Here is a 12,354-nt window from a genome sequence, read left to right as displayed (position 1 = left end):
TCCATGCTTCTGCCTCTTGACTACTCTCTCTCAGTCTTCACTGGCTTCTCCTCTTTTTGGTTGTTGAAGTAGCCCTCCTCTACCACCCATGCCATGTCACTGACCTTGTTGGAGACACTGCAGGACCCCACGTGGGTCACCCGGATGGCTCGGAAGGGCAGTGGCGCCAGTCGCATGTGCACAGCCCCTGCTAGACGTTCCCCCGGGCTGTTGATGACACGGTTGTGGCTCTGGCGGACCACAAAGAGCTGCACCCACCCCATGCCAGGGCACTGGCTGAGCAGCCAAGCACTGCTGCCCCCATCCCGCCACCATTGCTGCTGCTACATTCCGGCTTCTCCTCTTTATTTTCAACACCTGTTTCCTGGTGTTCTAAACCTAATCCTCTTCTCACCTTCTCCATGCCCTCCTTAGGGAGTCTGTCATCCAACTCCAGGCCCTAACCATCACCCCCTTGTGTAAGACCCTGTGACCCCCATCTCTGTCCTGCTTCAACTCTGAGCTCTACTCTCACGTGTCCATGGCTTGCAGCCAGGATCCATTCAGATGTTGCTCTGGCATTTCAGGCTTCTGTGTCTAGAATGCCTTCCCTTCCTCTCTTACCCCCATTCTAACACACATCTTCATCTTGAGAATTTGGTACATTAAGGCTGCGTTCAAATGGCACCTGTATTAGTTTGCTAGGCTGCTGTGAAACAGTACCATAAACTGGGGGGCTTAAACAACAGAAATTTGTCTCAGTTCTGGAGGACAGAAGTCCAAGATCAGTGTTGCAGGGTTGGTTCCTTCTGAGGGTTTTGAGTGAAGGAGCTGTTCCAGGCCTTTCTCGGCTAATAGATGGCTATCTTGTCCTTGTGGTTTCACACAGTATTCCTTCTGGGTATGTCTGTGTCCAAACTACCTCTTCTTATAAGGACACCAGTTATATTAGATAAGAGCCTACTCTGATAACTTCATTTTAACTTGACTACCTCTGTAAAGATCCTATCTCCAAATAAGGTCACATTCTGGGGTACTAGGGGTTAGAGCTTGAACATATGAATTTTGGAGTTACACAATCATCCCTAGGCCCTTTTCTATGGAACTTTCTCTGATTCACTTAGAAAGAGTGAAATACACTATTTCCTGTGCTCCCATAGTATTTTGTTCATATGACTAAAATATCATACTAAACTTTATTAGGGGGAACTTTTACATTGTGAACTCCCTGAGAACAAGGATCAGAAATTATGAGGAGGTAGTATCATAGCAGTTAATAATATCTGGGCTCATGGTTTGAATTCTGCTTCTACTACTTTCTAGTTATTTGATCTTAGGCAAATTACTTAATTTTTCTGAGCCTCTACCTTCCTGCTGGTAACATGTTTGTAAGCTATCATATCATAATATATCATAAGGACATCATAAAGCTATCATATCAAAAGAATATTCTGAGGAGTACATGAACTAGTACATGTAAAGTCCCCAGTACAGACCCTGGCCACACTAGGCCCTAGACAGTGGTTGATGGTTGATGATTGGACTCTTTGCGTCTTCAGGGCCTCTCATGGGGACAGAACACAAAAGAACTCATACACGTTTGCAACAAATCTTCAAGTTCCATGTTTTTCCAGTTTGGGGAACATGTTCACTTAAATGTCTTACCATCATCTCACGCTCATACCTAAAACCTAACTCACTAAGTGTTCTCTCCCCCTGCCTGCTGAACCTTCCATACCTCTGCCAGACCTGGATGCTGTCACTGACTCATTCTTTCCTTTCTTTAGGCCCTCCATTGCTTCTGCTCTGCTATTCAACTTCATTATATTTGAGAGCAAATACAATCAGTATTCACTGAGTGCCCAGTGAGGGTCAGGCTTCATACCCCTGATAGGATACTAGGGAGCTTACACTAGCAGGAAAACCAACAAACCAATATTAAGCATCTAATTAAAAGGCAATGGCTGAATGAAGAGGAAGCCCGGGTGCTTGGAGGAGAACCCAGCCTAGCTGAGTGGTCAGAGAGGCATGTGGGGAGGCCTGAGTGAGAGGATAAACAATGGAGGGAGGGAGAAAGGGAGGTCATCATTTCAGCCATTTAGAAAGCTCACTCTGGCTACTCTTGGGGCACAGATGGGGCAAGGCTTGCAGGTAGGGGGACCCGTAGTCTGTTATCCTCCATCTGGATCCTCAGTCCCCCTACTGACCGTGCTAAGTGTACACTCCCCAGACTCATCTCTATCAGCCTATGCCAGAGGGTCAAGAGTTCCAAAAGTTTGGAAAATGTCTGTAGGAGCAGTATATGAGAATCTTGGCCTTGGTTCTGTCCTACGTCTGCTGCAGACTTGAATGCAAGCAGGCCTATCTCCCCCACGAGGAAGGGATCGCCCATCACTTTAGCTGAAAACAGCTGAAAGAAAACAGAATACTTTTTAAAACACACACACACACACACACACACACACACACACACACACACACACACACACAGAAATTTGACATATTAAGAAAAATACATCGGCAGCATAGACTTTGGATCCAGAGTTCCTGGGCTCAAGTCCTAGCTCTGACACTTATAAGCTGTGAGATTTGCGGCAACTTATTCAATTTAGCTGTCTCTCAGTTTCCTCATCTGCAAAGTGGGGATAAGGATAATAACAGCACCTAATAGGAACTGATAGATCAAAACTGTATCATAGGGTTGTTGAGAGGGTTAAGTGAGTTAATATATGCAAAAGTGCTTGGTACAGAGTATTTGCTATTACCATTATCATAAATGTTTTAAGCCAAAATAAAGAGAGAAATGATAAAGATGACCTAAATAGAAATAGAAGTATCTGATATATTTCAAGTATTTTAGTGGCCAATAATAATATTAATAATTTCTTATAAACTCTAATTGAAGTTTTAAAAATTTCAAGTATTTTCACATATATTAACTCATTTTTATTTTCACAAGATACCTATGATTTAGGCATCACAGATACTATTATTTCCATTTTACCAGTGAGGGGTCTGAAGCAACACTGAAATTTTCTAAGGTCATACAACAGTACCAAGAATAAACTTAGGTTTCTTAGTTTCAAGCTGTACTTTTTTTCTTTTTTTTTTTTGCGGTACGCGGGCCTCTCACTGTTGTGGCCTCTCCCGTTGCGGAGCACAGTCTCCGGACGCGAAGGCTCAGCGGCCATGCATGGTTCACGGGCCCAGCCGCTCTGCGGCATGTGGGATCTTCCCGGACCGGGGCACGAACCTGTGTCCCCTGCATCGGCAGGCGGACTCTCAACCACTGCGCCACCAGGGAAGCCCCCAAGCTGTAGTTTTACAGTATACCAAACTGCCTCTGCAGTGCTCCTCCACTCAGTCAGCCCTGGGTGATTGGTGAAATAACCACATTGCTCTTTTAATGTCCTTCTGCCTTGCTCACCTCCTCTGCTCTGGCATTTTTGCTACCCTCTAATATACCACTCCCAGCAAGGACCCAGTTTGGAGACCCCCTAGTTTGCCTTTCCTGGTTTGGCTTCCCAAGGGTAGATCCACTTATTTACCAAAGTCCTTGCCTACTCAGAGATGCAATTTCTAGACAATTGAAGTCTTCCAAAGTGATAAAGAGATTTATTAAACTAATTTCCTGCTTGTCTTCTGAGGGCAATACCTGCCCCATTTTCTGTCCCAATACAAAAGATTAATCTGAATATTTATCATTTCTAGGTCCCAATTTGAACACATTTCAAAAATAATAACAATTAAAGTTGTGTGGGGAATTCCCTGGTGGTCCAGTGGTTAGGACTTGGCACTTTCACTGCCAAGGGCCTGGGTTCAATCCCTGGTCGGGGAACTAAGATCCTGCAAGCCATGCGGTGCGGTCAAAAATATGAAATAAAATAAAATAAAGTGTGGGATCAATGAGAGACTGGATAGGTACACCATATATTCACTACGATTTATAAGAGGACTAAAAATACATTTGAAAAAAAATCTGTTACCATAATACAATGTGAAAATAATCCTCAATCAATGGTAGTAGGATACATGGCTGGTAATTTGGGGAAAAATTCTATTTTGAGCCATACCTTACACCACACACACACTCATATACACACACATACATGCACACACACTCCAGGTGGAACACTCAAAGGAGTTAAATATTTTTGAAATAAGATAAAACCTTAAGAAGTTAGAATAAAATAAGATAAAATATGAAACATCTGGAGGAATTTTTGCTTTCTGGATTTAGGAGGATACAAGAAATTGCAAAAGAAAAGACAAATAGATTTGACTACATGAAAATAAGTTTCTGTTAAAAAATAAAAAGACAAATTGGGGAAAATATTTGCAGAAAATATGATGGACAAAAGGGTTAAAGTTTGTTTTTTTTTTTAAAGAAGAGCCCATGTAAGTGGATAGGAATGACATTAGGATTCCAAGAGATAAATAAACTAAGGGAAAGAACAGAAAATTCATAAAAAATACAATTAGTAACAAGACATTTGGAAGAATATTTAATCTCAACAAATAGCAAGGAAAGAAAATCAGCAGTGTAATGCCACCTTTATATATAATATGTATATATTAGCACAGACATTACATGCTTATAACTAACATTGTAGGGTATAGCAGAACTGGTACTCTTATACACTATCAGTGGCATACACTATCAGTGGCATGACTCTTCTGGAAAGTGATCTGCCAGCATAAATCAAAAGACTTAAACTTTGCTTCAGCAAATCCACTTCTGGGATCTATCCAAAGGAATTGATTCAAAATACGGAAAAATCTGTGAGCATGGAGATGTACCTTATAGCACTTTTAATAATAATGAAAAATTGGAAACTACTTGAATGCCCATTGATAGTTGGATAAGTTATGATTCACCACTTAAGGGAATTATGTGGTCGTAAAGGTGAGTGAGTATAAAGACTATTAGCAATACAGAAGAATATATAATATGATGTTAACTGAGAAAAACAGGAGATAGTGTATGAAGGATATGATTAGAAAGAACTATGTAAAACATGTATATGAAGAATACTTGAATTCAGAAAAATAATGATTACAAATGGATTTGAATTGTTATATTTAGAGTAATTTTCTGTTTTCCTCTTTTGCTACAATTCTAAATTTTACTTTTGATCAACTCAACATTAATTTAAAAGAAAATAAAACTTTAGTTTGGGCAGGAGGAGATAGGAGGCTGAGGCAGACCTGTGGAACAAATATTTTTGGCAGCTGGGGTCCTTGAAAGTTCCTTCATCTTTTTTTTTTTTTTAGCAGTACGTGGGCCTCTCACTGTTGTGGCCTCTCCCGCTGCGGGGCACAGGCTCCAGACGCGCAGGCTCAGTGGCCATGGTTCACGGGCCCAGCCGCTCTGCGGCATGTGGGATTTTCCCGGACCGGGGCACGAACCCGTGTCCCCTGCATTGGCAGGCGGACTCCCAACCACTGCGCCACCAGGGAAGCCTGAAAGTTCCTTCATCTTAATAGCAAGTAAGGTCAAATTAGAAACCCAGGCTCAACTGTGATAGCCTTAATAGAAAAAGAAAAAAATTAAAATCCAATTACATACACCATGTAAGGCACTGGGCCACAGTTTGAACCACAGAGCGTTAGAGCTGGAAGGGGCTTTAGTGATCATTGAGCTCACTTCTACCCTCCTCCCCTCAAATACACAAACATAATGTTAAAAAATAGGAAAGTAAGGCTCAGAGTCACACAGCAAGTTAATGCAGGACTGAACTTGAGTCCAAGTCACTGACTCCTCACTCAGTGCTGTCTCTCCTCTACCAGATCTCAGCTCAGGACAAAAGAGTACATTTTAGGAAGAATCTTAGAAAGAAAAAAATTTAATTAAAAAGATATTTTAAAAATATAAATAATAAACCAGAAAATATTTTCCCCATATCTAGTACATCTCCCTTTAAATTATAACTGTAGCAGCATCCTGATAAACTAGAAACTTTGAAAATGAAAACTAGAAACTTTTTCAAAAATGAAAAAAAAAATAGAAATAAAAATGTTGTCAAGCCCTAGGACTATGATCTGTCCCTGGCCAGATAGAGGGGAATAGAGCCAAACATAAAAACAAAGCTAAGTAGTAACATCTGGGAGGAAACATTCTCTTTGCCAAGGACCCACCTACCCCTTTCAGAGAACCTATGTCTTTCTGGAGCTGTGCGCCGTACCAGGACTTGGGCTTGGCTGGAGTGAGCCACACATCCAGGGCCAGCTGCAGCATGTGTCTCTCTAGCAAGGTGAGGGCACTGGCTGATGTGGGCCTGCAGGTGTGGCAGGCCTCCCTGAGGAGGTGCTCAAGGGCTCTGGGGATGTGCAAAGCCAGGCCCAGGGAAGGGTGGAACTCCAGCAGGTAAATGTTTGTCAAAGCTGGGCTTAATGAAGAGAAACAATTAATGACGATTTTACACAGTGAAGAACTTAATGTTTCTACAGGTATTTGGATTTCATATTTTTTGAGACCAATAAAACACTCTTATAATCCAGGGCATCATAAAAAATTGGAAGCTCAATGGGGTCTCAGAGGCTGTCCAGGGAGCCCATCAAGTTACACAACATGCTTTTTGCTTTAATGTGAACCTTTTTAAAACTAGAAGACATAGTTTACTCTAAAAGCCAAAAAGAATAAGATTCATTATAAGTCAAATCATTATGCTGTACACCTTAAATGTATACAGTGCTGTACATCAATTATATCTCAATAAAATTGAAAAAAGGGATTCTAAGATTGTATATGGCAAACCTGTCAACATTTCAGTAATCAATATTTAGCCAAATATTTGAAAACAAAATAACTTAATATAAAAGTATCTAAATATTAAACAAGTACTTTCCATGACTATTTCTATTTTTCACCCGATTCTTTATCCATTTTTTTCCCCCAAAATGATAATGGATGAAGACGATTTTTAAGTTCTGTACACAACTGCTGGAATCATTCATGTTTGTCATAAAAATGTTATATTTTATGAATGAATGAGGCCAGAGATAATAAAACACTTTTCTGTGGGTTATTGCTTTGGAAATAAAGGATATAGCACCAGTCAAGTCAAGGGCCTTTCTATATCTAAATACTTCTTAAACCCATGCAAATGGGATTCTTCTTACTCCTAGATCTTAGGAAATACAAACCTAAGTCTGGAAAGGAATCTCATCAAGTAAATATCATTTGCTTTTGAGACACTCTGACAGGTTTTAGTATCCATATAGTCCTAGCATGTTCTGTCAAAAACCACTTCCTGAACAGTAGAAGTGGTCTCAAACTTACTATAGTTAAAAAATCAGTCCTGTGAAAGGTCTTTGGAGAAAATGCAGTCTTGTGCCTGGAGCTCCCAGGGTTCTTTCTCAAGAGAAAGAAAGAAAAGGTTAGAACCTCAGCTATGAAATCCCATGGCACCCTACCCATGGGATGCCTGTCCATGAAATGATGGACCAAGATGACATCACAGCCCATTGTGGCAATCTCTTACTGCAAGTCTGCCTGTACTGCTAGACTATACACTTCACAGGAGCATAGGGCCATGCCTGCATTGTTCATTCTGTGTCCTCAGCTCCTAGCACACTGCCTGGAACATGTAGATGCTCAAAAATATTTGATGAATGTTGAAAGGAGCTGGACAATTTCTCCACCCATTTGGAGCAACAGAGAAGTTGTGATCTTGGGTTACACAGACCAACTTGGAGCCTGTCACCAGCTTCTTGGTTCCTCTGTACCCCTGAAGCCTGGAAAGGAATGGTGAGGGGGAATCATACCACATATCAAGGGGGTGACTTCATGTACTCTCTCTGAATGATCTCAGGAAATTTAATCTGCTCCTTAAAGGGGTGGAGGTGGTATCACAAGATAAGCCTGCAGAAACCTTTTTGTTGACACTTGCTAGAATAAGGAAATTCGTTTTTGAGAAATTTAAAGCACATCTGTGTTTCACATATGTTGGCTGGTGTGGCACCTCTGATAAATCCTACGACAGCATTTCAAGAGCAACTGGGGTTTTTTAGGACTCCTCAAGGGAATGAAGATTCTGCTCCCAGTGGCATAAGTCTAAATTCTAGTCTCCTATTCTTTATTTACAAAGTAAATAGATAATGAGTATGCAAAGGGATCCCTCTTCTGTGACTTTTATATTTACTTCTCTCAGCTCCAAATACTTGAGAGGTGCTTTGTAGAATAGTATTAGGCTTAACATCATGCCCTTAAATTATCCAGAAATTAAATGTAAAATGTCTAAAGACAACACCAACTTACCAGCTATTGTTGATGGAAATGAGTTATTTGCAAATTATGTTAAGGGGAAGTCCAAATGTATTGCTAGCATCTGGATGGCCTTCACGCCAAAGCCTCTGGACATACTCCCACTGACACTCTATCTAGAAATATCACATAAAAGTTAAAATTAGAAAAGTCAAACTTTCCCATGGATGTGAGTTATGAGCCTTGGCATGATAAGAACAGAACATCAGCCCTTTGCATCTCTTCATTATTTGGCTAATTTTCACCCAGGCATGGGTTTTAAGGATTCACTCACACAGAGACATGCTTGTCTTTAGTCTGAGCCGAGGGTCAGCCAGGGAAAGCAAAGGCAACCAGCTTCAGGCGATCTTAAGAGGCACAAGAAAACTTCTTTCTGTCAAATAATTGACTACAATGAAAAAATTCTAAGCAGGCCTAAGGTAACTGTACTGCAACAATCGTTATCTCCTAGCCTTTCCCCAGAGGACACAGACTGTGATCATTTCCTGTAGTGTCCTAGAAATAATTGCAACCTTTTAAAAAATAAATATAATTTTACACTTTAATGTCTTACAAGGGGGTAGGTTTCATCCTTCTTTCACTATAAACTCTGTGACTGAATGAAAACAGGTTGTCAATTCTTTGGTATTGTTAAATGCAATTAGGATTGGAAACCTCCCTTTAAGATTGTAGTCATGCTTGGAATTCAACAATGCAAATAAGCTTACAAATAAACATCGTGTACGTGCTGCCCTAGAAAACCCAGATTCTGGACTGGGACTGAAAGGAAAACACGATTCTCAGTTCTGGCCTGTGTTTTTCATCCTCTTCTCACATGGAATCTTCTAAAACCCAAATATACTCACGTAAGGATGCCCCTCACCAGCTGCAGGTGAAGCCTCAGGCAGGTGCATTCCTCTCGGTAGGCCTTAATGAAGTAACGGTAGCTGAGATCAAACCTTGGGCACCTGTGTATGATGTCAGTGATCACTTGTGCTAAGGCAAACCTCTCCTCTGGGTCCAACACACGCTGGTAGGCTTCAGAGTAATTGCCAAGAAGTTTCAAATAAGGTTGGCAGTCAGGGAACAGGGCCCAGCAGAGAGAGGTGAGCCTCCACCCATTCCATGCTTTGGAAAGACCCCCCACCATCAACAGGAAAGGGACAGCTCTGAACCTCTGGGTACCAGGCCAGGGTGGGCAGCTGCCACACCAGTGCAACACAGACCAGCTAGGGAGGGTGAGGGACAAAGCACTCGTTTCACCGCTGTCCCCTCTTCCTCTGCTCTCCACAAATAAAGGGGGGTAATATAATGAATAATATAACATCTAATAATTATAAGTTCCAATGAGACAGTGCATTCAATGTCACTTCATCAAATCCATTTATCTCCAACACCTTTTTCCACAGACCCACTCTCCCTCCCCCATTTTACTCTATCACCAAAGGTGAGCAGGTGGCTTCCACCCCTCTTCTACATCCTCAGTCCCATTTATGACCCTTTCGCTTTAACAGTTTGCCGAAGTTTCACCTATGTAGAAATGGTGGGGGAGGGGGTTAGAGTGGCAAGCTGAGGATGAAAGTGCCCTCTAGCTATAAAGGCATTTATCCCAGATCAGACTTCACTAGGAAAGGCCTACGTACAGAACTCTCAAGAGCATCGAGGGAGCTTCTGTTTTAGTGGAGTTCACAAGTCTTTTCTAAAAGCCGAAGGAAGCTTCCATGCACTAACCATTGAAGAGGGTTCTTAGCGTGGGAATTCAGAAAGAGATGCTCTTTATTTTGTTTTTACATTTGTTTATGCACTTAAGGAATTTCTGTTCTCTGTGTAAATTCTATTTGTGTGTAATCAGTCATGGTGCTAATCAGAAAAAGCTCTTCAGAGATCACTGGGCTGGAATCCCAAACAGGGACCTAAGGGCCAATGTGTAAGTAGTTCTGAACAATGTAATTACTGTCTTAGGGTTGTTTTAAAACTTTCATAGGAGGGAGGGTGGGAGGGAGGGAGACGCAAGAGGGAAGAGATATGGGAACATATGTATATGTATAACTGATTCACTTTGTTATAAAGCAGAAACTAACACATCATTGTAAAGCAATTATACTCCAATAAAGATGTTAAAAAATAAAAAACTTTCATAGGCCTTAGACTCACTTACTTTTGGAGACTCTGAACCACATTATATCAAATACATTAAAACACATCCCAATCAATTTTTTCTGTAAAAATGTTAAATGATATTTATAATTTTCAAATTATTTGGCTATGAGCAATACATTTCATTAATGATTGGCTATGATTTCTGGGTAGTATGTACTTGAGAATTCTTATGAAGTGAGAAAATCTGATCTATAAATTGTTTTCAAATGTAATGAGATGTTTACAAGTGCTCAGTTAAAGTTTTAACATTTTATGGACATGTCAGTTAAGCATTTATTGATAACTGTTTTGTATTTTCTTTTTGGATTTCCGAGTAATGCATGTTTTTTTCCTCTCAGATCTCACATATTTTCAATGGTCCCTGAAAAGCTCTTAGATCCTAAACACCACGTCTATATTACCTGATGGATAAATCAACTCTAACTGAAAACTTCTGAACTTTTACTCCCAATGGTCTCACAACAAAACAGATCCCTTTCCTCTGCCGATCTAATCCAACTTCCCCCCAAGAGTTTCAGCTCAACATGTCCCTCCCCAGTCTTCTCTGACCCACTCCTCTAATGGAGGTTTCACGCTTCTGAAAGGCCTCAGCTCTCAAGGTAGCTGTATCACCAAAGACACAGGTGTGCCCAGTGTGTGCATTTAATTGACAGCAAGGAGTGGATTGTTGAGCCTGCAATTTCTACCCACCCGACAGCCTAGCACACGCTGAGATGCATTAGAGAAAGAGCATTTTTTGTTTCCTTGGGTGTTGGTCTTCCTGGTAGTTTGAGGCCAGGAAGCCAGCTCACTTCTTAACAAACTACGGAATTTCCTAAAAGGAGATAAAGAGCCCCTTTCATTGTGTGGAGCCCATAGCTAAGAATGCAAGACCAGAAAGAATTGAGAGGGTGTAAGCACTACTTGAATATAGGTGGCAACAGTGCAGCGGGGAGTAAAGGAACCAAGTGGCAGGAAAAGCCAGGAGTGTCTCCATCTTGCAATAACAACTCCTGAAGCTCCCAAGGAGGTAAACACTTGAAAATCAATAGCAGACTAGGAATCAAATACTGCCTTAGTAATAGAAGTCCAGTGTCTGAGGGCTTCAATGCTAAGGCTCAAGCAGGGAGAGCCTGGGGCACTTTATTTAGCATCCAGTTTTGCAGGATGCCCTTTGGGAAACATTGGTTCAAAGGGCCTTGGGTCAACCTCAGTATAAAAAGGATAACACCAGAAGAGGCTAAAAGCTTAGGACACAGAATGTGCTCCACAGGTTAAAAACTCACACAGCTCAGAGTGTGAAATGAAGGTGCAGCTCCCTTGCCTTTAAGTGAACCCCAGGGAAAATGAAGCAAGCAGGGTGGTCTAAATGACCTTATCCCATCCACAGGGCTCTACTCTAGAATAGCATTCAGTTATTAAATAGCAGAAGACAAAGCAGAAACGAAGGAGTGATGGGGTAAGAAGGGTGCCACTCAATAGCCTAGGGGAAGATTAGAAAAGAAACAATAACTTCCCTAAATCATTCTGGACGAATTTAAACCTTTTTGGCTGGGCCAGGGCAATCCCAGGAGCTGGTTTATAGTATTTGTATTGCCTTGACCTGTTTTTGTACAATAAGCCCTATTGTTTGGTTATTTGGCAGGGGAAGTTTGTGGTAAGGGTTCTTGCTGGTGATTCCAATCTGGTGATACCAGGTTGCAGAGGCTGGTGCTAAATTGCCACTATCACTTTGTTGTTGGTAGGATTACCAGATTTAACAAATAAAAATACAGGTCATCTAGTTAAATTTGAATTGCTGATAACCAACCAATACTTTTTCAGTATGTCCCCAATATTGTCATATTTTACCTGGCAACCCTAGCTGTTGAGAAGGAAAATGTGGCTCTTTTTAAATTGACAAGCCTTTTTCAAGCTTTGCCCTCCACCTTGAAAAGCTCTCAGATGGTCCTTTGCATAATTTTATTATGAATTCTTTCTCAGTAGGGGTA

The 12,354-nt window shown here is 41.2% G+C and overlaps 1 protein-coding gene across 1 annotated transcript in view; it reads right to left on the bottom strand.

Annotated features, from left to right (window-relative positions):
* LOC309831483 (uncharacterized protein) overlaps nt 1-12,354 on the bottom strand; it is a gene marked incomplete at its 3' end in the record, with an annotated part of 142,077 nt that overhangs the window by 89,484 nt on the left and 40,239 nt on the right. The window contains 6 exon segments of the mRNA XM_082668701.1: nt 42-230; nt 2,201-2,389; nt 6,122-6,363; nt 8,271-8,361; nt 8,953-9,004; nt 9,091-9,284. Of these exon segments, the coding sequence (XP_082524827.1) occupies nt 42-230; nt 2,201-2,389; nt 6,122-6,363; nt 8,271-8,361; nt 8,953-9,004; nt 9,091-9,284 (957 nt within the window).

The sequence above is a fragment of the Grampus griseus genome (assembly GCF_964374135.1).
Source record: "Grampus griseus genome assembly, chromosome: 13".
NCBI lineage: Eukaryota > Metazoa > Chordata > Mammalia > Artiodactyla > Delphinidae > Grampus > Grampus griseus.
Note: the sequence above shows the minus strand (reverse complement) of the source record. Positions and strands in the feature narration are given on the sequence as shown.